Below are 27,957 nucleotides of genomic sequence, written 5' to 3' on the forward strand. Positions count from 1 at the left end.
TCACCACTGTGTCATGAAAGCCTGGCTTCATGATAGAGTGGGTAAAATCACCTGCATCCTGTCAGTGCTGGTGTTTGCACCCTTGCTAGTACCAGTGCACGCTGCTGTGAAACAGCTACAAAACGTTCTAGTGTATACTAGACGCACTTCCTGTCGCTAGCAACCCATCTCTCTGCTTTGCTTCTCCCGAAGCCGCAACCTCTCACTCTTTCTGCTCCACATTCTTTTCTCTATATCCACTAACATTTTTTGTCTGTGTTGTGTTTTACCCCTGCCTGCCCACTGAAGTGTGTTCAGCTGCATGTGAATCAACTGTGGCTCAAAGCCCCAGTTCCCTTCCTCACTTGTTAAAGGAACAGTATATCTCAAGAAATGCTGGATTCAGACGTGGTTTCAACTGAAAAGTGTAATGTTTGCTGCGTCAGTTTGAGTTTTTCTGAATGTCTTGCCCCTCCCTCAAGCTCAGAATAGTCTAACTCAGTAATTTATGAAGTCCCTTTACTATTGATATACAGGAAGATACGAATGACTCTTCTGACAGGAAAACCACAGCTTATTTTTTCCTTCGCTTAGCAAATAGGCGTGGAAAATACCACCACCTCAATCTTATTTCTTATAAATAACAGCAACACAATGCACCATGTTCTCTTTATAAAAAGTGTGACCTTTTTAAAATGGAGAGTGAGAGACTATGGCCTCTACTATGCAGACTCTTCAGCCCTAAGGAGAACACTCCCCACTGGCTGTGTGTACTCTCTGCCCTGGGGTGAAAGTAACTTCACAGATTTACCAGTACGCAGAGCAGCCGGAGTCCTGGGCAAGGTGGGCGGGGGGGCGGCTCTGGGCCCCCTGAAGGGGTGGGGCCTCGGGCGGAAGGGGCAGGGCTGGGGCCAGACTCCCCAAGCCAGCCCTTCAGCGCTGCCCGGCCCGCAGCGCCCGGGGCTCCAGTGGCGATTTAAAGGGCCCAGGACTCCAGCCGCTGCTGAGAGCCCTGGGCCCTTTTAATCGCCGAGACCCAGGGCAGCTGCCCCTTTTGCCCCCTCACCCCCCAACAGCAGCCCTGCCGGTACAGTCAGCTGTGTACCAGCAGCCACCTTTCTTACCGGTATGCCGTACTGGACCATAGCGGCTTACTTTTACCTCTGTCTGTGCCCCAGGTGAATTAGTCCCAGCTACATATCTGGAGACCAGTTAAATATCAATCCCCTCTCTTCCTTCCATGGCCATGGTTAACATCTGGGTTGGTTCTAAACTACCAGTATTTGGACTAAACTAGGTTTTAATTCATAGATTCCAAGGCCAGAAGCTGTAACCTCCCGTCTAACACAGGCCATAGAACTTCCCCAAAATAATTCCTAGAGCAGATCTTTTAGAAAACATGCAGTCTTTATTTTAAAATTGCCAGTGATGGAGAATCCACCATGATCCTTGGTAAATTGTTCCAGTGGTTAATTACCCTCCCTGTTAAAAATCTATGCAGTATTTCCAGTCTGAATTTGTCAAGCATCCGGCCAATGGATCATGTTGTTCTTTTCTCTGCTAGATTGAAGACCTATTTTTAAATATTTTTTCCCCATGTAGGTACTTATAAACTGTGATCAAATCACGCCTTAGCCTTCTCTTTGTTAAGCTCAGTAGAACGAGTTCTTTGAGGCTATCACTGTAAAGCATGTTTTCTAACCTTTTAATCATTCTCTTGGCTCTTCTCTAAACCCTCTCCAGTTTACCAACATCCTTCTTGAATTGTGAATGCCAGAACTGGACACAGTATTCCAGCAGCAGTTGCACCAATATCAAATTAAGAGGTAAAATAACCTCTCCACTCCCATTTAAGATTTCCCTGTTTTATCCCTCCAAGGACTGCATTATCTTTTTGGCCACAGCATCACACTGGGAACTTGCATTCAGCTGATTATCCACCACAACCCCAAAATTTTTTTCAGAGTCACTCTCACCAGAATAGAGTCCCTCATCATGTAAGTGTGGTCTACAATCTTTTTCCTAGGGGTATAAATTTAGCCATATTAAAATATATCACTTGCTTGGGCCCAGCTTACTGAGCAATCCAGATTGCTCTGTGTCAGTGACCTGTCCTTGTCCTTATTTACCAGTCCCCCAATTTTTGTGTCATCTGCAACGTTTATCCAGCAGATTCTCATGGCTGTGTTGTAGCAGAAGTGGTGAGTAGAATGGACTTTCACTTTGATTGGTTCCTAACAAGTTGTCTTCCCTCAGCAAAAGTCAGTAATGGGACAATTTAGGTTTCTTGAACCCCTCAAAATTGCATCTTCCAATCTCATTTATGGTCGGCCTCATGCTCTACTTCCGTCAACATCAGCTGTATAAGTCTCCTGTAAAAATGTAGCTTCTTCTGCACGTTGGATATGACCCCACCATTGTAGTCATCTTGGTCTCAACTGCTGCAAGACTGTCTAAGTATCTCATCATTTGTGATTAAATCAAACCAATGGATGTTAAGAATATTCTGTAACTTTTGACATTGAAAACTATTTAGTTCCCTCTCCAACCATGTTTCTGCTCCATATAATAGAGTTTTCATCTCTACTGCACTAAACATTCATATATTAATTGTCACACAAACATCCCACCCAATGCTCAATTTGTGCCAGGGCTGAGCCCTGGCATCTCTTGGCTTGGCAGTTCATAGCCTTTCACCTCCAGGCTTGCCGCATCAATTATGAAAGTAAAAAAAACTGCTTGAGCCCCAGCACCTAAACGCTTTGAGCCCTGGCACCTCTTTCATTACAAATTAAGCACTGATCCCACCACCCAAACAGAGGCCTGTGAAGATGCTGCAAATGCCACTGATGCAAAACCAATCCGATGTGCGACTTTTTTGGGTAAGGAAGTCCTGCTGTCAAATAACTATCCAGATAGCTAATGACATTGAATGGGTGAATAGTTTTGCCAGTTATATGCAGCTTTGGCAGGTTATTGGTTTCTGTTTTATAGGAGGCATGCATAACTTTGGTTTTATCACCATTGAACTTAAGTCCCATAGATTCTGCAGTTTTTCGCAACTCTTCCAACATTAGCTGTTGTTGGTCAATAGTCTCTCCAAGTACAGCATCATCATCCGCATACTCGAGATCCTCTAAAGATGAATCTTTAAATTTCATGCATCCTACTTTGGACTCAGTCAGCTTTGTAATCAGATAGTTGATCTTTATCAGTGATGATTTTAAGTTTTCTTCCAGGTAACTGATGAAAATGTTAAATAGTAACATTTAACAGCAACTGACAAGAATGACCCTCATTTGTGTGACTTCATTGAAACTCCAAGAACCGATCCTTGCTGGACCCAGCTGGAAACACACCTGTTCAGTGATGATTCCCTGTTTACAGTTACATTTTGAGACCTATCAGTTAGCCAATTTTTAATCCATTTAATATGTGCCATGTTAATTTGATATTGGTCTACTCTTTTAATCAGAATACCATGAGATACCAAGTCAAATCCCTTACAGAAGTCTATAAGTTTATTATTATATCACCTCAACACTATTATCTTTAATCAAACTTGTAATCTCATAAAAAATCATTAGTTTGACAGGATCTATTTTCCATAAATCCATTTTGACTGGTATTAATTGTATTACTCACCTTTAATTCTTTATTAATCGAGTCCAATATCAGCAGTACATTATCTTGCCTGCAATCAATGTCAGATTGACAGACCTATAATTATCCAGGACATGCCATTTACCCTTTTTTAAATATTGTTACAACATTAGCTTTTTTCCAATATTCTGGAACTTCCCTAGTGTTCCTAGACTTGTTGAAAATCAACGTTAGCCATCCAGAAAGTTCCTCAGATAATTCCTTTAAAAAGTCTTGGATACAAACTATCTGGGCCTGCTGACTTAAAAATGTCTGACTTCAGTATCTGCTGTTTAACATCCTCACGAGATACTAGTGAAATGGAAGGAGTGATAGCCTCATCGTGTGGTATGACTACAACATTCATTTTTTCTTCAATAAATATTTCTGTTTTGTATTTAACACTTCTGCCTCTTCTGAATTATTATTGATAATTCTACCATTTCCATCTAGTAATGAACCAATACCATTGTTAAGATTCTTTCTGTTTCTAATACACTTTAAAAACTCCTCCTAAATGTCTCTAACTCTGCTGGCAATAGATATCTCCTTGAGTCCCTTTGCTTCCCTTATCAATTTTTTACAATTCCTAGCTTCTGATTTATATTCATTACTATCACCTTCCCCTTTCTTCCATTTTTATTTATTTATTTATTATAACTGCCTTCACTTCCCCTCTAAAGCAGGTCAGTTTTTAAACCAATACAGCCTTCTTCCTTGATTGTGGGATTGTGGCTTTTGGGGCCTCTACTAAAGTGTTCTTAAACAATTCCCAACTATCATTTACATTTTTCTGATTAAGTCTTCCCCCGCAGCTGATGTGGCTCGGAAGTGTTTTCAGGATTGTGAAACTGGCCCTCTTAAAGCCCCAAGTACATATGTTACTGGTCTGGACTTTATTCTGTTTGCACTTTACAAATGTGATCAAGTCACGATCAACTGTACCTAAGCTACCATTTTTAGTTCTGTGAGCAATTCCTCTATATCTGTCAAAACAAGATCAAATAAAGAATTTTCTTAAGAAACTATCATCTATAATATTTAGAAATTCCAAGGATGTTTTACTACTGGCAGCATTTGACTTCCAACATATGTCATTCAAACTGAAGTCCCCCTTGATCATGCAGCTTTTGTTCCTACACATTATAAATAGGTGCACAAGGAAGTGGTCATCCTGTTCCCTAGTGTAGTTTGGTGGTCTGTAGCAGACAACAACTAATACCCCATCTTGTGCTTTATTTGTCAGGACATTGATCCATATTTGGTCAAGGTCATTTCCTTGTGAGTTGCCAGTGACTTGGAAACAGGTTATGCCATTTTTGACATAGTGCCACTCCCTTCCCCCTCCCCTTTTTCCGACATGATCCTTCCTAAATAGGTTATAACCATTGATTTTAACATTCCAGTCATGTGACTCATCCCACCAGGTTTCAGTAACACCAGGTAAATCAAATTTGTGCTCATAAATAAGCAAATCCAATTCCTTTTGTTTGTTACCCAGGATCTTGCAATTGGCTTACATAGACAATTAAAGAATTTTTTCGCTTCATGTCCTTCAGTTCCTTGGCTTAATTATGTTCTCAACAGTCATGGTATTCTTTTGCAAAGTCTAATGCTGTAGCATGGTTTGGGAAATGAGTTAAAAGGCTGTTTGTTTTGTCCTATGTATTATGAATCTGGAGCTATGTCTACACTGCAAAAAGAGGTGTATTTTTACCTAGTAATAGTTATCTTGAGGTCAGGTCTACACTTTTTCTGGTATAATAATGTCAGGGGTGTGATTATTTGTATGCAATTTTTATATCTGCAAAAGCCTTAACATACAGCCAAATATACCAGCAAAACCCCCTTTTGATGGTACACCTCAGGAAACTGGTATAAGCACAGTTCTGCCAGTATAAGCTGTGTTTATACTAAGATGGTTTCCCAGTGTAGCTATACTAGCAAACCTTTTCTAGTGTACACTAGACCCTACTGGGGACAAGGCACAGAAAACTTTTATTTCCGTGCAGCTAGTTGAGGTCAACCCTATATCCCGCACCTGGGATTGACCAAGCTACGCCAGGTTAAAAACTATGTTGGGGGAATGCCATATTGCAACTAGGCCCCCAGTAGGGGAGCTTAGTCAGGACCAAATCTGATGTCAGGTTAGAACAGGGGTAGGCAACCTGTGGCACGCGTGGCAAAGGCAACACGCGAGCTGATTTTCAGTGGCACTCAAACTGCCCGGGCCCTAGCCACCAGTCCTGGGGGCTCTGCATTTTAATTTCATTTTAAATGAAGCTTCTTAAACATTTTAAAAACCTTATTTTACTTTACATACAACAATAGTTTAGTTATATATTACAGACTTATAGAAAGAGACCTTCTAAAAACCTTAAAATGTATTACTGGCATGCAAAACCTTCAATTAGAGTGAATAAATGAAGACTCGGCACACCACTTCTGAAAGGTTGCCGACCCCTGGGTTAGAACATACAATTAAAAAATTTGGAGACCAACTTTGCTAGTTCCTTTAGGTGTATTATGATCCATCATAAATTTAGCAAAGACTTTGCTTCTGATGCCACGATGCTTAGTTGTATGCGAAGTATTAGAAAATACAAACACCCTCAGAATCACTTATAACATTTGTATCATAAAGTTAAAAACAAAATAAGGCAAGTAACATAATGGCTTTAAACATATAACTAAGGTTTTTAACTCATTTTTATTTAGGTAGGTGGTAAATCCATTCATCAAACCCATAATGAGAGCCATGAAAATATAGGTTAGTTGAAAGTCCACAACTTTTCAACAGGTAACTGTGACTGAAAAAGTACACTTCATTCCTTAGTCTCTCCAACAAGACCCATATTCCTACATCAGCCTAGCAAAATCTAAACTACAAAGGGACCTACGCAGCATAACCACTTCTGCCCTCTATCGTCTGACAGCTTCTCACTGCCTCATTTCATGTCAATTCTAATCTAGTTATAGATCCTGTAATGGGATCCATGTGCATGGTCCCTTACTCTTTCATAGAGTCTTGCTGACTTCAAAGTACAATGTGCAGACACTTTCAAAGATCAGGGCCTTAGAGTGGAGAATAAGAGCTCTGCTGTAAAGTGACCATGCAGGAAAGCAACTTTTCAAACAATTTGAGCTGCAAATCAAAGAGCAACTTGTTGATGTGCACAATACAGAAAAATTCAACATGACCTGTACTGTTCTATATGTATGTTCTTATACTGTGCTTATCAACGAAGTATCTGAGCTCCTTCCTTTATTCACCATGTATAAATATAGCACATCTTTCAAAGTCCGTTATGAATTTTGCTTTGTATTTGAGAGACTCAAGTATATGCTCAGTGCAGGACTCTCAGTACTTTAAGCACTGCAGAGAAATGCATGGCAGATGTCGGTTTGCAGGAGTGTCCCTTTCCTGCTGGCAGAAGAGGACGGGGGGAGGAAAAAAGAGGGGAGATAGTGTACATGAGAAGAAACAAGGAAAGGAGAAGCAGAGGCAGGCAAAGAATAAAAATAAAATAAGCTAACCTGCTAGAAAAGGCAGGGCTTAACCTGCTTCTGCTTCTTCTTTATTACAGGACAACTCCCCACTTTAGCTGGAGTTGTGAATGCTCAGCACGTCTGAAAATCAGGCTCTCCAACTCATTTGCTGAGTGTAACTCAGTGGTCCTGAGGAGCCGGGGAATACTCCTGAGCTCAAGCATGGAGCCACTTTGCAGCACAAAAGGACTGTTTCCCTTAAACCTCAAAGGGCACATGTTTGGCTGTGAATCAGCCATAACGTGTCAAGGCACCATCACTGTGCACGTCACCCAACCAGGACAAGGGCAATCTAGCCTGGTGGTCGTGGTGAGAGTCAGGAATCAAGGACTAGGGTCAGAAGCTGGAGCCAAGGGTCAAACAGTAGGTCAGGAGAAAGATACCAGAGCCGAGTCTATCAAGCTGGAGTCAGTAGTCAGAGCCAAGGGTCAAACCAGAGGTCAGGAACTGGAGCAAGCAGAGTAGCAGGCAAGGAGGATTCAAGGCAGGGGAAGGACAGAGGCAAGGCTGGATGCAAGCATCTAGGACCAGGTAACACAGGAGCAGGCACAGTGGTGGGCATGAGCATTGAGCAGCCAGCAAGCTGCTGCTGGTTTACAAGCCGGCCTGCTGGCCCTTCCAGCCAATCAGGTAGCCTGCGGCAGGCCAGCTGTAGTGATGAGGCTGCCTGGAGACTAGCTCTACTGCACGCCCCGAGTCCTAACAGCAAACCACCATTGAGCACTTGCAAACTCAGTGTAGCTTGTTATTCAGTTGAAAAGCCTTGCTGTTTTTAAAAACCTTTGGGGACATCCTTTCCCACTTGTGTGAAACGTACGGATGTTTTTCATATCTTTGCCACTTTTGCCCAAATATGACAATCTGGTCTCTCAGGCTTCAGAGCGATGTTCAAGTCCAAAGCCTGGAGAAAGTTAAAAGTCCTAAACCCGTCCTCTCTCCTCCCCAATCTAACATTCATGCAGATGAGTCTTTGACTACAATTTTAGGTTGCAGCCATGCAAATATCTCAAGCTTTATTTTAATTAAAAGCTCTGAAAACCTTGACCATACTTGCACTGATATACCCTACTCCTCCCTTTGAAGTTCTTGTCTGGTGGCCTTTTTTTCCAGTTCTTTCACTAGGGCCTCCCAAACCCCTGCATCCCAAATGCACCAGTGATGGGAGGTCCCAAAGTACACTGGAGGATAAAGGTGATTAAAATATAAGGAGTGGCCAGCCAGTCTCTCCACTCCTTCCCTGTCACAAGACCCAAGGTGGACAGTTGGGATTCTAGGGTGAACATGCTTGGAGAAAAGCCCATTGTAAGGGAGATGGGCTCAGTCCTCTGTTTCCTTTAATGTGTTGTAACAAATTAGCCAGGGCCCTGGCTAAAGCCCCCACCCAACCAATGAGTTAAATTTGGACTACAAGGCTAGAGAGGGATACACTCACTCCACCCCAAATCGGAAGTAGCTTCCACAGCTGCAGAGCTCCGAGAACAAGCAGCTACAGTGCCTAAATTTGCCTGGATCAGGCTATCTGTATAAAATAACTTTGTGCAGCTGGACATTAGCCAACAATTTGAGAGGCTACTTATTATTTTTAAGAAGGAAACTGGACTGTTTGCTTGCTATTACCATGGTAACCAGCAGCAACTTCTCTTATACTAGGAAATGAATTGCCACAGCAGAGCCCCCTCATATCTCTGACTGCGAGAGGCTTCACGATTAGTGTAGGCCAGACATGGCCATCTTCAGTACCAGTTCACAAAGAGTGATTGGCACTTCCTGGAGCGCATTCCCACGTAGGCCAAGTCTCAACTGTGCTTTCTGAACTAGTGTTGAAAATGTTTTTGTTTGTCCTTCATTGACATAAATACAGAAGTCAGTACCAGAACAGGATAATCTACTGATAAAAGCCACTGTTCAGGGTGCTAGTGCCAATGGGGATAAAGATGGAGACACCATGTTTTCATCTTCTTGTTACTTAATCGGTTTTGTTACTAAAATCCTGTTTAGCTCGCTGAGTGCCTGTAGTCAGATCTCATTCAACATTGGTGCTTTATTATATGGTTGCCCCCCTGCCAATCAGTAGCAGATATTTGGGAGGGGAGGAGGAGGAGGGGAGAGGGGCTTACAGATCAGTTTCCCAATGGAGGAGAAATCAGTGATGTGGAGTCTGGGGAAATTCTAAATATGGCTTGTCTTATTGCGACATATACACCAGCCCTGGGACAGAAGTGGTCACAAACTGTATGCAGGTTCTCTCTTCTTCCAGGGATCATTTTAACGCCAATGCCAAGGTCCCAGGGAGTAACTGCCACAAGAATTAATTCTAATCAGACACCAGTGCAGTGAGTACTCTTTGCTGCTGGCACAGCTGCTTCTACCTAGAATCTTGTGTTACCAAAACTAACAATGCACAGCATGTCTTCTTAAGACAGAACATCTGCTCTCACGCTAAGACACGAAACGTGGAAGACTGTATAACAGCACCACTTGGCGATAACTGCCATAATAACATATTTGGGTACACACAAAGCAGTGGGACAAGCTACAGGGTTGTGGTTGTATTTGAATAGATGGCCACACCTTCTCTTGGAGTCATGGAGCAGCAAGTGGCTGGTACACAAGTAGAAATAATTGGAGAGGGAAGCCAGACAGAGATTAGGGATGCAGGTTGCTAGGCCACTGGAAGAAAAGGACAATAATCTAGTTGAATAATAGCAGGGAGTGTTTAAAAAAGGGAATGATCTACAAGCAAATTCTTATTTTCTGTTGATAACATATCTACATTATTATGATTTATGTTCTTTCAGAGGTTTTGTACCTTTGTACAATTTTTATCATTTTGTTTAATTATTTCTACTACTGAAAATATAATAGCTTTAAAAAGTTGGTAAAATTGATCTGACAATTGTCACTATAATTCTTAATACGTGCACGGTGCTTTTAATCTTCAAAGGGCTTTCCCATCTCCACTGCACCCCTCTGAGCAGCAGGGAGGGGTCAGTGGGCCAGCAGGCCAAGTACTGATTTAAAGTTTTGGGGACCACAGAGAAAATGGCAGGTTTGCTAGAGAGGGGTGAGGTACTGTTATATTCCCGGCTTCTATTGCCACCCTCTTGGGGGCAGAGGTAAGGTTGTGCAGGGAGCATCAGCGTAACTCTGTGTTCCTAGCTTTTCAAACTGTTCTGTTCTGGAAGGGCAGATGGAGCACAGAGCGCTGCTGAGTACCTGCAACTTTAACTCCATGTTAATGATGGTTTTTGTGGATAAATTAGATTAGAACTTGTGTGGGAAAGGATTAGAACTTGGCATTTCCTGACTCCTATTGCCTGTGTTCAGACTGCGTTCTTCTCCGGATTCATTTAAAAATAATATTTTTGAACTAAAATTACATTTAAAAAGCTAATACTTTTTTTTAAAATCATCATACTTTCTGGCCTTGGTTATGGTAACTTTTCTGTTGTACAAATGGTGCCATTGAGTTATTAGTAATAACTCAACTAAGTTTATGTCAAAATTCCTCTTCCTACCATTTCCCCAAACATGGCTGCTTTCCTCATTGTACAGCCTTAGAATCCCCACTCAAGCCTTCTCACTGGCCAAGTAATTTGTTTGTGGTGAACCTGAAACAGCTACTATATTGAGTATCTAAGAAACCATTAGTTGTTACTTGTGATGCAGACTCCTGAGCGAATACTGCTGCTAAACTCAGGCAAAAATGATTGAATAGGGTATTAGAAGGCAAGAACGTCTCCATTATCACTGGAGGCCAGGCCTTCGTTGTGTTGGATCCAATTTAGGAGAGGGGAACCTTTTCATTTTACCAGGGAATTATCACAGCAGACTGTCCTAGGCATGTGATGCACAGGCAGGCTGGTTTGGATAAAATACGAGTAACTTCATCCAAAACTTTATTGGAGACTTGAAAGAGTTTGGTTACACCTTAAGAGCTAGCCTTGAGTCTCTTCCTTTGGGGCCCAGTCTCTGCATGAATCTTTGGTTCTAAGGATCCATCTCTTGGCTGCTTGGTCCTCCCTCAAGCCTGAACTGGACAGCCAGCCATTTGACCAGTGAGTTGCCAGCCCTCCGCTCTCCCCTCTCCATGGCACACAACAGTTAGCTGCAGGCTGTACACCTACCAACCCAAGGTAGCTGTTGTAGAGAAGAGGCAGCTAGCTCATAAAGGTGAACCCTGGTGGCTGCTCCCTCTTGCCGGTGTTCACTGGTGCTGCTTAGTCTCATAGCCTTACTCCTTTCCCGTCCCAGCTGGGCTGAGGTGAAGACCTGATCAGGCTTTCCTGTACTGCAGCTAGTTTATTCTTGCAGCTCTTCTTTAGTTCCCAGGCCACTTCTCCAGGTAGAGTGGACGTTAGAGAAGATCCCAGTCTCTAAGCTCCCTTGGGAGCAGGAAATGTGAAGTGCCCAGTGGCAACAATTGACTGTGAAGTTGGGCAGAACTGGTAGAATCGTAGAATCATCGATTTTAAGGTCAGAAGGGACCATTATGATCATCTAGTCTGACCTCCTGCACAATGCAAGCCACAGAATCTTACCCACCAATTCTTGTAACAACCCCCTAACTTATGTCTGAGCTACTGAAGTCCTCAAATTGTGGTTTAAAGACTTCAAGGTGCAGAGAATCCTCCAGCAAGTGACCCGTGCCCCACACTGCAGAGGAAGACGAAAAACCCCAATGGCCTCTGCCAATCTGCCCTGGAGGAAAATTCCTTCCCAACCTCAAATATGGCGATGAGCTAAACCCTGACCATGTGGGCAAGGTTCACCAGCCAGACACCCAGGAAAGAATTCTCTGTAATAACTCAGATCCCACCCCATCTAACATCCCATCGCAGGTCACTGGGCATATCCAGTGATGAACTGCCAGAAGCTGAAGAACCGGTTCCTTCAGTCGCTCCGAGCCTTCGGCAGCACTTCGGCGGCACGTCCTCCAGTCGCTCCGGGTTAGACCCGCCGCCGAAGTGCCACCGAAGGCCCAGAGCGAGTGAGTAAAAATTCACAGGAGAGCCTCCCCAGCCGACAGCTCAGGCGGGACGGACAGGATGGTCTGGTGGGCTGCATGTGGCCCGTGGGCCGGAGATTGCACACCCCTTTAACAACCAGTTCTAAACTAGCTTCAAAATTTAACAACCGGTTCGCACGAACCGGTGCAAACCAGCTCCAGCTCACCACTGGGCATATCTACCGCTAATAGCTGAAGATCAATTAATTGCCAAAATCAGGCTATCCCATCATATCATCTCCTCCATAAACTTATCAAGCTTAGTCTTGAAGCCAGATATGTCTTTTGTCCCCACTGCTTCCCTTGGAAGGCTGTTCCAGAACTTCACTCCTCTGATGGTTAGAAACCTTTGTCTAATTTCAAGTCTAAACTTCCTGATGGCCAATTTATATCCATTTGTTCTTGTGTCCACATTGGTACTGAGCTTAAAAAATTCTTCTCCCTCCATGGTATTTATCCCTCTGATATATTTATAGATAGCAATCATATCTCCTCTCACCCTTCTTTTGGTTAGGCTAAACAAGCCAAGCTCTTTGAGTCTCCTTTCATAAGATAGGTTTTCCATTCCTCTGATCATCCTAGTTCACGTTGACATGGGCATTTGGGGGTCTATTAGGCTGTTTGCTGCATGTCACAGTTCTGCTCTGTGATTTGGCAGATGCAATTGTGTCTGGGAGGAAGGTTCCCTTGGCTGCTTTTCTGTCTGCAGTGTAGGTCTGCCAGTGGTTCTTTGTCAGTAGGCCAGCTGTTCTTGGACTGGGGCTGTGTAGGTTTTATGCCCCTTTTGCCTTCCTGCTTCATTTCATGTAAGTTCTTCAGAGAATCACTGTGACTTGTGGGAGCCATGGGGGTATTTTTCAACTAGTTCATCAGTCACTTCAGTCAGCAGTTGTTGGTAATGTTCCATCAGATTTAACATCTTGGCCTTGCTATTGTTTGTCTGGGGCGTTCTGGATGTTCTCTGGGATTGGGTATTTATGGGGTTAAATTTTCCTCCCTTGTACCAACCTAAAAAACTAGGAGTAATGGGATGAAATTAAGAGAGGGAACTCTTTTAGGCTGAGTATCTGGAAAAGCTTCCTGACATTGAACTCTACTAGAATATGAAATAATCTCCCAAGAGAAGTGATGGAAAGCCCCTTCCCTAGAGACATTTAAAACTGGACTGGACAAAAGACTAGGGCACAATCTTGTACTGGCAGGAAGACAGACTGAGTGACCTGTGATGGGTTTTTGGTTTTGGTTTGTTTTTTTTTTTTTCCATCTCTAGCTTTTATGATTCTATATATGGCATGACACAGGAAGTTCACTGAAGTGCTCTGCAAGAAAAACTGAAGCTGTTTTTCCTGCTAATTGTTGAATATGAGTCACAAATTCAAATGCTTAGCAAAATCCTTAGGTTACATTTCAGATTTACTGCTCCCCAGATGCAGCTTCAAAAGCTGCATTTGAACACGCCGAGACATTTTATTCCTGGTTCAGTCTAAATTTTGGAATACTATTGGGAGTGACCAGATGACACTATTTCAAATAGACTTAAAAGTTTTGTTTCATTTAATGGCTAGGCAGTTAGAATGTGGAATGTGAGGTTAGTTGTGGTGCAGTTCTTTTAGAAACTTTTTGACTATCACTAGTATGTTTGTTCGCTCTCTGAGTCTCTCTGACTGAATTGCTTCTTAGGTGCAGAGTTGCTGTCTCCAGCATATATCCAGGCAAGCAAACAAAAACATGACATGGTGTCAAAATATAGGCTATAAAAACTGTATATTATATTTTCATTAGTCATGCCATTATGTGCCATGCTTAGATCTCAGTTTTGTCTGGTTTATACCCCAATATCCTGAACAAGAGTCCCTTCTCAGTCAATCTGTGTAGCTCTTTAAGCAATCAAAGAGGATGCTGAGTGATGAAAGGTACTTTCTCTCCTTCTCAACACCAATATACCACTACAGCGAGACATCTGGGACAATATGCATCATAGAGAAGAGGATCACTACCACTAGGCTGGCCATGGTTTTATAGAAACATTCCTCTTTAAATGAGCTTTTCAACACATTGTGCCCGTGTAGTCACCTCTTTGTCCATGACAAAGTAGTATAAATACCAGTGTAAAGTAGAGATGGGCCTGAACCCAAGACCTGGATATGAACATCCCCAAACTTTAGGGAAATTCAGATTCATATCCCAGTGCTGAAGTCTGGGCCCTATCTTTAGATCAAATTTCCATAGGTTACCTACTGAAGTTGTAGAACAGCAGCCAAAGCCCTCCATTTCTCTATGCACGATCTCTGCTGGCCCTACTTTGCCAGGAAGGAAATTTTGAAGAAATTTTCTTGTAAGTCCTGCACTTTTAAAAGGCATACAGATTTACTGGAGACGAAACAGTCCATCATTAATCCACTCTCTCAATTCTGAAACCACTAGTCTTTTTTTTTTCTTTTTTCATTTTCACTCTATGAAATGAACCATCAGAATGTTTAAAACCATCTTCAACGGAAATTGCAAGAAACTGATTTTCCCAGCCAAAAGAATTCTTCCATATTCCTTTTAACTTACTGGATTTTCTTAGAGACCCACAGCAAAGGAAAGGGAGAGCATGTGAAGAAAAATAATGCCAGACATGTCCCTTAGTATGAGCCTCAAATCTTTCCGCAGCTTTTTACTAGGCTCATCTAAGAGTTCAAATTAATGGCCAGAGTCAAATTCAGCATTTCCCCATAGACCCTTTAATCTGGGATATGTCACAGCATATGAGGGCCAGTGAAACAGGTGATTGATTGGTACTTGCATGCTGTGATGGTGCCCAGGAAATAATCCATGGGTTTGAGGTCAGATTTTCCATTAAAAACTAACAGAAATTCATATGCACATTGAGGGAAGTGAGTGATAAATTGACCAAACCAGTAGGATGCAATTAAGAAATCAGATCTGGGCTGGAGGGGGTGAGTGACCCTGGGGATCTTTAGTGCAGGTTTGTATAGATTGGAGTCCACTCTTTCAGCCCTAACTACTGTGACCCCAGATCTTCATCCTCTTCCACCTTAATACGCCATTACTACTACTTATTACTTATGGCTGTAATGACAGGATGTCTCATTACTGCCGCGTCAATCAGTAATAGCACCAGTCTTGCAGCGCTGTTTAGGAAGTAGAATTCCCCGCCGACGCATACCTCTCCTCCTTCCCCGCACCTTATACATAATGCCAGCAAACAGTAGAGGGCATGGAGAAGCACCATGTGTTGTTTTAGCATGCTGCAGTACATTAGTTAATAGATCTGAAGCGTGAAAGCCTTTCAAGTGGCTCTAGAACTTGGCCTATATTTCTAATATAAGCTTTAATAAGATTTCTAGATCTGCCCAAGTCCCAGTCTCGCTTCCCTTTCATTCCTTCACAGACCAGTTGCAGAAGTCAGTAATACTGAAAAAAAACTTGTTCAGGAAACTCCCAGTAACAATTGCCATTTTATTACCAAGCTGCCAAGAGGGGCCAAATGGAGAAAGAATGCTTCATGAGATGAACTGAGCTTTACTGGATAATAAGGCTTCCCAATCCAACTGAAACGTAAGCTTAGTTCAGTGTGAAATGCACGTTCCTGACCCTTTCTACAGTGAAGCCATGTATCTGATGTATCAAACAGGAGGCACTTGAATGCAACAAACTTGAAAAAGACTTACTTGATTTCGGTTTGTCCCCCTGCTTTTCGGGCAATTTGAACCAGCTCTTTCCCATATCTCTCTTCTGCTTGTGCCCTGTTAACAAAATTCCTTAGTTATTTTCTTCTGTTGAGGCTGGGCCCATGTTTGCAAGAATGCATGTGTAGCCGACTCTAAGATGCAAACAACTCGTTTGTAGCTATCTTTATTCTCTCTCCCCAGTGCTACTGCTATCAAAAGCTCATCTAAGAAGACACCCACCGATGTCCTCCTCTGACTTCGAAGAAGCTCTTACCTGTTTAAAAAGAATACATTTTTGTATTAAATTGGCTCTTCTGTTTTTGCTTGGCTCATAGTTGGGTGGAAAAGTTGGACGATAAGTGAGTGGCGTATGCTTGGTGTAAACAAGTAGAGTCCCCAACAGGTGCCCTTTTGCACATAAGTCCCATTTTCAAAAGTGACTTAAACACTTCATATCAGAGTGGTAGCTGTGTTAGTCTGTATCCAGAAAAACAATGATGAGTCTGGTGGCACCTTAAAGACTACCAGATTTATTTGGGCATGAGTCATAGTCAGTGATTTTATCACAGCAGCTGTTGAAAGGGCCTTGTTGACACCAACAACGGGTGCAATTTTGCCACCTATCTCAAATGCACACAAATTCTGTCCACAACGATCCTGTTCTATGCACAAGGATGGTATAAGATTACGGGGAGGATTAGGACAATGGTTCTTTGGGACAAACAGCAAACTTAACTCACTCATTTTACATAAATGCTATGCATGTAAGATTGTTAGGTCCTTCCATCCCTGTTCCTTTCAGTCTGGTTATGTTTTCAGGCTCTCTTCACAAAGGCTTAGAAACCTACCTTTTGTTTTAAATGAGAACTGTAGTTCTCCTTTATGGGGCCCAAACATTGATTCTATTAACAACTCCTGTAAGTCCCCTCCATCTTATCAGCAGTCTTGGTCAACCTATGCATAGATCCAGCACTGTCAAACACGGGAATTCAAAAGTCATAAGTCATTCCCTCACCCCGGCCCCCAAAACCATGAGGTTTAAAAAAAATGCATTTTGCCCTCTGATTTTAGGACCTTTAAAGGTTCACATTCTGTGCAACTCTCATTAAAAAAATATGCATCTGAAGAAGTGGGTTTTTTACCCATGAAAACTTATGCCCAAATAATTCTTTAGTCCTTAAGGTGCCACCGGACTCGTCATTTAAAAAAAACAAAACACTTAGAAACCCAAGTTGCTTTTGGAAATGGGACTGAGGCTCCTAAGTCAATTGGGCACTTTTGAAAGTTATCCCCTTTATCCAAAAGGAATTCCCAGACAAGTGCATGGCTATTTGGCCTAACGGGCCCCATTAATCTTAGCCCCATTTCCCTGATTTGTCACTCTGTCCTTTGTTGTTTATCTGGCACAAGTAGTACACCAGGTGTTCTCCATATGGATTCAGATAAGTCCCTGCCACAATAAGATTATTTGATTGATTCTGTCTTTAAAGACACCTAGTTGCCTTTCAAATACTTCTCTGTACATACTTGCTGTGATAGGCCTTATTTTACAACCTGCTGCACTCGATTTCAGATTTTGAATACATTATTCTGCTGACATTTCACATCTTTACCAATGCCCTGTATGGTCTGCCCGTTTATTGCTGCAGTCCACCCCAAGGGTGAATGCCCTTTCAAAGTGGTGGTTGATGGGCACACGCCGCTGCGTATGTGCAAGTGGTTTTGGGATCCTCTGGGACAAAAGGGAACTAAATATCAAGTATGGTCCCAGCAGCACTTCACTACCTTTGTTTAACACAGTAGATTTGCAAGAGATGCCTTCAAAGTGAAACTGACTAGACTACTTTAATTGGATAAAGTGAGAGGAAATGCAGAGTAAAGAGTGAAAAGTAAATTCATTTTTTATTTCTCTTTTAAAAATAAGAGATGGTGTCATTGCCCTAGATAAGGACTTCAGCTCCAATCCTCACCTGCGTTTGGGCCTTTTGCTCCACTGGAGCAGCAGCATAAAGCAGCCCCACAGCCAATGTATCCAGCTCTGGATGATCACCCAAGTGTAGGCGAATCCTCAGGTAGCATAAAACTTGCACAGTGGCTCTATGCCACAGGCCCCTCCTTGCATCTGGGGAGGGGCGTGGCTGAGGAAAAGGGTTTTAGCCAGGGCTCCCCAGTAATTCTCCACATGCTGCAATGGCCCTTCGGGGCCAGACCTGCACAGGATCAGGGGAGTGCACAGGTGGATTAAAGCCATCTTTCTGCACATGCACCCTGGATGCACTGTGTGTTTTATGGCCCCAAATGAGGACTGGAGCCACTTTATTATTTTTTAAGATATGAATTTTAACCTGGCCGTCTCTCTTTTTTTAAATACAGAAAATATCTAAGTTTTCATTTGTAATTGCTGCCTTAATTCCACATACAGGAAATTGGCTCAAGCAAATGTGTATATTACACACACTGCTTGTGTTTTAAACTTTTGCAAAGCAAAAACCACAGCACAGTGCATTGCAAAACTACGAGTGCTTATGCAACAACTAGAGGCCCTTGGCAGTAATGCCATGTCAGTGTTCAAAAGAGGGTGATGCCTGGACTACCAAAAGCATTTTAAGTGAGAGCTGGAGTTGCTAAGGAAGTATTGAAAACAGACATCTAAGAGCTTTGAGCCTTTACTGTTTGAAGTGGGATCTTGTCATACATTAGCTTATTGTGTCCCGTTGTATATGTGCAGCTCAGAGAGCAGATAATTTTTTTACATGGTGACAAGAGTCTTATTCTCTTCTCTCTAATAATGTTCTTAGAAGCCAGTTGGCTTATGATTTGTATGCAATACATGTCTGTTCTGAAGAAGGGGACTGTGTCTGAATAATAATAGTTGTACAGCAAGGAGCAGCCAATTAGACAGTTTATAGTTCTCCTCCCTGCACATGGGGAAAGAGTGATTCATCTTTGTTCTGTTAAAACATTCTGATTCTTCTGTGATTATAGGCATGAAAAACTAGATAATCATCCATGAACAAAAACTGCATGGTAAATTGAGGGGTTTGTGATAGGGCTCTTTGTTTGTTTTGAATTGGAGATGGGGAATCTTTTAAACTCAGGTGGTGCTATGGTGACCAAAGGGTTTTGCCAGCTCTCATGATACTGCTGTTTTTCCGAAAGCCCCAGGTCCTGCAGTTGGGTGATTTGCATGAGACTCTCAGCTTACGTTTTTTTAATGAAAGTTGCACAGAATGTGAACCTTTAAAGGTCCTAAAATCAGAGGGCAAAATGCATTTTTTTTAAACCTCATGGTTTTGGGGGCCGGGGTGAGGGAATGACTTATGACTTTTGAATTCCCATGTTTGACAGTGCTGGATCTATGCATAGGCTGACCAAGACTGCCGATAAGATGGAGGGGACTTACAGGAGTTGTTAATAGAATCAATGTTTGGGCCCCATAAAAGAGAACTGCAGTTCTCATTTAAAACAAAAGGTAGGTTTCTAAGCCTTTGTGAAGAGAGCCTGAAAATATAACCAGACTGAAAGAAACAGGGATGGAAGGACCTAACAATCTTACATGCATAGCATTTATGTAAAATGAGTGAGTTAAGTTTGCTGTTTGTCCCAAAGAAACATTGTCCTAATCCTCCCCATAACTTTATGCCATCCTTGTGCATAGAACAGAATGGGAACAGAATCTGTTTGCATTTGAAATAGGTGGCAAAATTGCACCCGTTGTTGGTGTCAACAAGGCCCTTTCAACAGCTGCTGTGATAAAACCACTGACTATGACTCATGTGGCTTCCAAGAGTAAAGGTTTGGTTTGTCCCATCCCTCTTCTGTCCTTCTAACCAACATGCACTTGCATCACTCTTGGGAGAGGCAGCTTCAATGCATCTCTAGCCAAAAGTAGAGAGATTCTGACAGCTGCCGCAAGTGCGCACATACTTACACATACAGGACTATCGGTAAGAGGAGTGGGTTGGAGGAGGGTGAGAATTCATGGAAACAACAATTCTGACAGATTTCTTCAGCTACTTGTTTCAGAATGGCTTTGAGATCAATCTTTCTCCTCCTTTGTGGAAAGTCCTTTTTGCACATACTGCAACCCATGGTTAGGCTTATCCTGCAAATGATGGAAACCCCCCACCTCCACCCCTCCATAATCTCAATCACATATTATAATTCCTAGCTACTACAGACACGTGCAAGAAAGGATTTGATCTCCAGAAGTTTAATGAGCCACAAAACTCACTTTAAATGGGTACAGTTCACCTAATGCTGTTATGAGACTGCTGAGGGATTGTGTGACACAGTAAAAGACGCTTCCATTACTGATCAAGGAAATCAACCCAAACCACTTAAATGTTTGTGGGAGACTATTTACATTTCAGTGAGTTAACAGCCTTTGGGGTAGCATGATACAGCGTATGTGGTGGCTTCAAGATGTTAAATACAGCCAATTAAAACTGGAACCAAATACTGAACAGAACTTTTCTAAGTCTCAGCTAAAGATGAAGGACAAAAATGAGACTGAAGAGCGGCCCCTGTTTCTGTATATTTTCTAAACCAAGAACCTAATGGCAACTACTACACGTTTCTATGGGACAACCTGTGAGAAACAGGCTGCAGATGGACACACATGCGCACAGTACATTCAAAGAGGGTCTAGGAACAAGGACCTAGTCCTGAAAAGATGGAAGAATAATATGGTCAATCCCAGAATGCCTGGGAAAGGTCTATGCAGAGCTACCATACATACCCCTGGTTACACCAAAAGAAAGATCAATTTTCAGTAATTATAGGAAATTGAGCCACTGAGGCTAATAGCATATTATAATATGTGTAAGCACTGGCTTTCTGTGAACGAGGGAAAACAGTGATGTTTCGCTTCTGGATGTTAATAAAGAGGATTGCTGCTTTAGTCAATAAATTGGGCGTGTGCAGTTAAGTATGTATTTACAAACACAGAACTGATTAGAGATGGGTCTGAGTGGAACTCGGGATGAAAAGTCCTTCCAAACCTCCTCCTATTGCACCCACCTCAAAAAAAATCTTGGGGAAAATTTGGATCTTAACTTTGAAACTCAGGTCTATCTCTACGTATAGTGCAAGGGGAAAAATCCTGCATTGGTAGAGAGGGCTAGATGACTTAGTCTTTCCTCTTGCTCATGTCTATGATTCCTCCTGCAAACACTGTTTAACTGCATGACAAGGTGTAATTCTGACATTGTTTATTTTCATTCATTTCATTTTTGGAAATATGTCTTAAATTAGCTATGCGGAGTGTGAGGGAGGGGGGTGGGTCATCATTCAAATGATTCATATGCCAGCGTGGTGTCTGACTTTGCTGCTAAGAACTCGTTGGCTCTCAGATCATTTCTGTACAGACTTCTCTATTAAAAACATGTATGACTCTACTCTCCGAATCAAATTCTGAAGTGACCCGCAGAATCCTCCTGCAGTTCCTGCAAGAGTGATCAGGAGTAGGAGAGATGAGTTCATAAATAGTTTTTCATACCTCCTTCACCATCACTTCTTACCTCTGTTTGAGCAAGTCCTCCACATCTTTTGCCATCTTTCTCCCATCCAACATTCGCTGGAGAAGCACCTCATAGCCCGAGTGGACGGTGAATTCCTTGCACTGAAATCACAAAGGCGAACAGTTGTGTAAGTTGATTAGCAGACACCATTCTCAAGTGCACTCGAAACCTACTGTAAGTAGTGCTAAGCAAATCAGTTTGGAAAAAATAAGAACTAACTTTAACCTCTGCCCAGAGTGTAAATCAACACAACTTAAACAAAGTAACTTTTCAAAAATTATTTTTCTTACTGCCTCTCCATATAAGGGGGTTCTCACAAAAGGTGGGTGTGCTAACTTACTACGAGAGAGCCTATTCTTATGTTATTGTTGCTCTCCTGCAGAGCAGCAGCAGATGTCCCCAGGGTCTTGCAGGTCAGTTCGCAGTGGTGGAGAAATTAGTGACATGGTGTCTGGGAATGGTCTAAGCATAATTTGTTTTATTTACACACATATATCAGTCCTGGAACAAACATGGTCAAAAGGCATGTAGGCAATTTCTTCTTTCAAGAATCTCAGCCCAACACCAATGCGTAGTTCCCAGGGAGCAACTCTACTTTAAGAATTGCTGCTAATTATAGAACAAGTCAGAGAGCAAACTCTCCTGCTGCTCACAACGTTCAAATATAACAATACACAGCATGTCTTTCCAAGACTGAACATTTGCTCGTACTCTAAGAAAGAACTTGGAAGACTAAATGTAAGAGTGTCACTTGGTGACACCTGCCATAACATTACTTTACATCCCAACCCATCCAGATGCAACAAGTACTGAAATATCCTAAAGGGAGGTAGTGCATCAGAGATCTCCAGCCCAATTTAGCTGAATGAAAAAGTCTGACAAGACCAGAATCTGAGATGTTTCTGAAACGTTGGCATTTATCAGAAAGGGAGAAATGGTTTTGAGCACAGATCTGAAAGTCAGTAGTTTCTCTGTTCTATCTCTTACACAGACACCTGTTGTAACCTTCAGCTGGTCATTTAACATCTTTGCCTCTGTTTCACCACATGTAAGATAATTCTTAGGTTCCTTCCAGGGCTTTTGTGTGAACTTTCTCTGGTTGTCAGATAAGAGTTGAAGCTACAAAGTGCTATATAGAGGTTAAGCATTAATATCTGAATTTCCAAACATTCAGAGGCTCACCCTTCAGTATCTATAAGGAATGCACATTAGAAGCTACATAAATAAAATTTTCAGGAAAATATGATTATTTTAGTCCTTATCACAGTCTGTGATGATGGCACATAAGAACGGCCACACTGGGTCAGACAAATGGTCCATCTAGCCTTGTATCCTGTCTTCTGACAGTGGCTGGTGCCAGATGCTTTTAGAGGGAATGCACAGAAGAGGGCAATTATAGAGTAATCCACCCCCTGTTGTCCAAGCCCAGGTTCTAGCAGTCAGAGGTTTATTGTCCAAAGTCAACTGGATTTTTTTCTAAAGCTTACCAATGGATTAGAGAGCTTAATTATCCAGCCTAACTCAGATGATCAACCAAGTTTATCGAATAATATATTGAATTATTTTAAAGCAAAGATGTAATATAAAAATGAACCTATTAATAGCTCCACTAACAAGCAAATAATGCCTTTTTGTGTTTGTTTTTGGTTTCTACTCTAGCTTCATGGGGCAGGTTTTATTCTGGAAATCTGTCAGTTCTGACCCTTAGCCCTTTGGAAAAGGACTTCATGATTTGTCCTCATTCAATAATAGTGTAGTCTAAAACTTCCATCAACGAAGCCAAGAAAGTGATATACAAACACTTTCTCCATATCAGCATTATACCTGTGTTTTAAACATTAAGGATGAAATTCTGGCTCCATTGAAGTCAATGACAAAACTCCCATTGACTTCAGCAGGGCCAGGATTCCACCCTAGATATGTAGTCAGAACTTCATAACCTTTAAGTATATTTGGAGTTAATTTTTATGCCAGCCATATAAGGTATTTCATTTGTACCTCGGCACATTAGATGTACTATTAGGGTGTTTTTCCTCCTTTTGAATACGTAATTTAATTATTTGGACGTTGATTTTGTGTTTGTTCCAATACAACCTCAAGCTGTTTGTCATCAGAGTATTGGTGGCATGAGAACCCATGGCATTTCCCTGTCTCTCTCCAGGAGGTCTCAGATATGCTTAAAAGGTGGAGAGACTATACTGATCACTGGTGGGTTACATTTTGAGCACTCTTGTGGAAGAGGAGCTAACGCGCACGTCAGTTCTCTGAGAAGAACAGACAAAGGCATACCACTCCCAGACGATCCACTCCTGCCAGGGCTTCCCTGCAAGACAGCAACATGCTGTAATGCACTCTGTCTACAGAAAATTGATAGTCCAGTTGTAAAAGCCTGAAGAACTTGTTTCACAGCCATGAGGTTGCACTAGTGATTTTGGCCCATCTTAGTTTTTGCATGGGAGGCTCCATAACATACCATTAAAGCCTACACAGGAGAACAGCTGAAGTATTTTATCATCATGCCAACGTATCAGCTACTCTGTTTGAGCAATTCCAAAGATAATACACAAGCTGTGAAGAATCTTCCCATCCCTAAATCCATCTCTCGCTAAAGCAGATGCGGCATCATAGGCTCTAAAAAGTTGCTGTGATGCATGGCTATGCAGTGAAATTATAAGCGTGCACAGGGAACCTATGGAGTATTAAATTGGTCTGAAGCACTGAAAGTAGCTACCAAGAACCAGCTACTCCTTCACTGTTGCATGCAGTGATTATTTTATTTTGCATTTTTTAATTGAAGGCTTTGCAGTACCAGGGTCATTTTTACTTGCATTTGGCCACTTCTCACTGACTTGCAGATTTGTATGGAAGCGTCAATGGTGAATTAGATTCAAAAGGATATGGAGGGCCACCAAGCTAGGGAAAGTCCAGAAACCAAAAAAAAGGGGGAGGGAAAGGGGGTCTATAAAACTGTCAAATGCTTAGAGCATAGCCCTGGGAGCCAGGACTCCTGGGTTCTGTTTCCTGGTTCTGCCACTGACTCACATTCTGGGCCCCATTTTAACTTTGAGTACTTTGGTTTATCTATCTCTAGAATGGCTATAGTATAAAAATAGGGTGCCATACATTACATGAGTGTTACAATAATTAAATAGTAGTATTGCATTATGTAGCTTATAAAAGCTTAAATGAGTTGGTGTAATACAGGACATTACAGGCCCATCCCCAAATTGCTTACTGTCCAACATGAAGTTTGCAAAAGTATTCATTACTAGGGTGACCATATTTCCCTATGCTGAATGCGGGGCACCTGGTAAAATTACTCGTATTCAAGCGAGTTCAATGGCAATCAATCAGAGCTATGCAGTACAAACATTCAAATTAACATCAAGTTGACTGAGCCCCATTAAAAAAATACTGTGTAGTTGGATTCTTTTTATTTACCTTCTTATCTTTAAGGCTTTAGGGGTAAGCCTTAAGGATGCATTGTGCACCAGGGCCCAGGGGGCGGCTCAGAAGGGGAGGGTACCTAGGGGATGGAGCAGCCCTGCACTACCTGGGGGCAGGACCCAGGATGAGGGGGGTGGGTGAAGAGGGAAGCCCCTGCCTGGGGGCTGCTGCGGAGCCTGCAGAGTCAGGGCGTGAACAGGCTGGAAATCGCTTCCCCCTTTGCCCCCCGCCGCCGCCGCCACTGCGGCCACTCCAGAGCTTAGCTGAGGGGCAGAGAAGCTTCCCCGTGCCAGCGCTCTGCGGGGCTTTGACACAGGCAGGGCTGGGTTCCTCCTGGTCAGCACCCTAGGCCAGAGGGTCTTTGGCTTTCCTGGGGCGCCAGCCCAGCCAGAGGCAGGGGGGAAGGAAGGAGCCAGCCTACCAACCAGGCTGTCGGTGAGCTGAGTGCTCCAACCAGTAGCTGGGAGTGGGATGTAGGGTGACCAAACAGCAAGTGTGAAAAATCGGGACAGGGGTGGGGGGGTAATAGGAGCCTATATAAGAAAAAGACCCAAAAATCGGGACTGTCCCTATAAAATCAGGACATCTGGTTACCCTAGTGAGATGTGCCCCACTGGGGGGGATATGGAGGAGCAGCGGGGCTGGGGTGGTGAAGGGGCAAAGCAGGGAGAGGTCAGTGAGAGGGGGAGCACCCACTGAGTGGACAGCAGAGGCAACACGTAACTGCACTCACCAGCCACCGCAGCGCATAGCCAGCACCAGCCGGAAACAGGACGACGGCAGGCCCTGCTGGCCGAGAGCCGGCACACAACGGGGGCTACATTGACAGACCAGCAGGGGGTGCGGCTGGCCCCACGAGCTGTATCCTCACTTCGCCACCAGCCTTACACACCCACACCCATCGTTGGCCACTGGACTCCCCCCCCCCCCACTCACCACTGGTGGGTGGGCAGCTGGTGAGCGGGATGCAGCCAGCAGCAGGACCCACCAGTACTGATGCAGGGTGAGCCAGAAAATACAGGACAATTTGCTCGTTTTTAAGAAAAAGTCAGGACATCTGCAGGAGGGCTTAAATACAGGACTGTCCCTTTAGAAGCGGGACATCTGGTCACCCTATTCATTACTCTTTTAGTTCATCATCTATTCACAGACCTCAAAGGATTTATCGTTTTATAAATGCCTTGACGTATTGCCTTCCCACCAGATCTACCAAGAACTAGGTCCCTTTGGCAAGACTTGAGACTCTGGAGGAACCATTTGGCAACTAACAGCCAGATTCTTACGTTTCATTTTAAAGCAAATATACTGAGGCTTCAGCTACTGACTTTAAGAGAAGGGAATTGAGCATCGTTCAGGAATGAACATCACAGACTGATTACTGGCTTGTAGCCTTGTGCAGCTGCTGTTATGCTTTTAAACTAAGGACTCTGGGTTTCAGTGATTCTGAGCAGCATGTGGCTCCATGGATTCGGAAGCTTTTGTTTCCCCCAGTGCTAAGTTTAACTTCTGTGGTTAATCTTTTGCTACCACTTGCACATTTACAAGCTTCCAATGCCACAGTTTCCTGACAGCGGCAGCTCCTTCCTTTCTAATGGAAACTTACAGTGAGCCCCGGGGTTAAGAGAAGGGGAGGAGGAGGAGAATGGCCCATACTAGTCCTAGACAAATGCCTCTACCAGCAAAATACACATCCTATAGAAACTGAGGCAAAACAACAACTTACATAGAAGATGCTGGGAAGGGGATGGTGAATCCATCCATGCCACTGGTGTAACCACAGGAAATTGATATTGTTAAAGATGCCCATCTGATCCTTGCCAGCAAGCTACACCCGCCCACACACTAGCATTATTTCTGTTCTGCTGTTGTGGAAATATGTTTAACACCTCACATCTATTGAGCAGATAAAATCCTGAGCCATTGTCCCACTGATTAAAATAAAGAACAAAAAACAAACCTACACTTGCCATCTGAGGACCGAAGTAGGAGAGATACTTAGTAACCCCACTGACAGCTGATTGCCACCTGCTTTCGTGCAATGTCTTGAGAATTCAGGTCCTGATGGAAGCTTTTTTGCTGCTGTTGTGATAGAACCTCATTTATCCTTCCCCTGGTCTATGTCTGATAGCAATTGCTGCAGTCATATACTCCATACACAAGTCATAGCCCACGGCTGATTGAATTTTTCCAGGGAAGTTCCATCATATTCTGGAGGAGCCTTTCTAGGTGGGTTTTTTTCTCTCCATTTAGTTTTGTTGCAAGCTGCTCATTCTAGTGTGGTCTTAGGGCTAGTCTACAGTCACTATGCAGGCTCTGCCGATACAGCTACACTTACACAGCTATTTGTGACATAGCCCAGCATCTGGTGACAGACGGAGTTTTTCTGCTGGTAGAGTAACACCACCTCCCCAAAAGACATTAGCTATGCCGACCACAGCACTCTTCTGTCAGCATAGCAGCTTTGCCTGCATAGCCATGTTGACTAGGAGGTGGGGTGCAGAAGAGGGTTATATCCCTAACAGGCATAGCTGTGCTGACAAAATTTTCTCGTGTGCATTGGCCTTTAAATTGCCACTGGAGCCCCGGGCAGCGTGGGCCAGGCAGCGCGGAAGGGCTGACTGGGGGACACTGACACCCCCCTCAGCCCCGCCCCTTCTGCCTAAGGCCCTGGCCCTTCTGGGGGTGCTAGAGTTTTCAATTTTACTTTCATCCCTGGCATACTGATTGTCTGGCTTCACCACATAGTTTCTATTGGGCCATTTAGTGCACGGGAGGACTTACACAACATGTTGTGCTAGGCATGTATAGGAACCATGGATCTTGAAAGGTGTGTTGTGGCGGAAGTGTTGATCATTGTACCAGTGGTGATATGTATACAGACATTCTATAATTGTTCATTCCATAATTGTCTGGAAGCACCTGACAACAGTCACTGCTAGACATGAGATACCAGACTAGCTGGCCCACTGGTCTAGTAATAATAAGGCAATGCCTACATTCTCTGCACTGGGTCCCTTTTGTCTCATTATGAGGTCTGTGCAGACCACTGAAAAACGTGGCAAGCACAGCCTGCTCCGGACTAGCCACCTCTCAATGGCTAGCTGTGCTCCTGGACACAGGACATTATGGGTAT

At 43.1% G+C, this 27,957-nt stretch overlaps 1 protein-coding gene across 1 annotated transcript in view; it reads right to left on the bottom strand.

Annotated features, from left to right (window-relative positions):
• Positions 1–27,957, bottom strand: part of PSTPIP1 (proline-serine-threonine phosphatase interacting protein 1) — a 97,500-nt gene that overhangs the window by 46,258 nt on the left and 23,285 nt on the right. Inside the window, exons 2-3 of the mRNA XM_027830543.3 lie at positions 21,378–21,478; positions 15,856–15,930 (exon numbers count right to left, since the gene is read on the bottom strand). Of these exons, the coding sequence (XP_027686344.1) occupies positions 15,856–15,930; positions 21,378–21,478 (176 nt within the window). The remainder of the gene's footprint in view (positions 1–15,855; positions 15,931–21,377; positions 21,479–27,957) is intronic.

Source organism: Chelonia mydas, chromosome 10 (assembly GCF_015237465.2).
Source record: "Chelonia mydas isolate rCheMyd1 chromosome 10, rCheMyd1.pri.v2, whole genome shotgun sequence".
Classification (NCBI taxonomy): Eukaryota; Metazoa; Chordata; order Testudines; family Cheloniidae; genus Chelonia; species Chelonia mydas.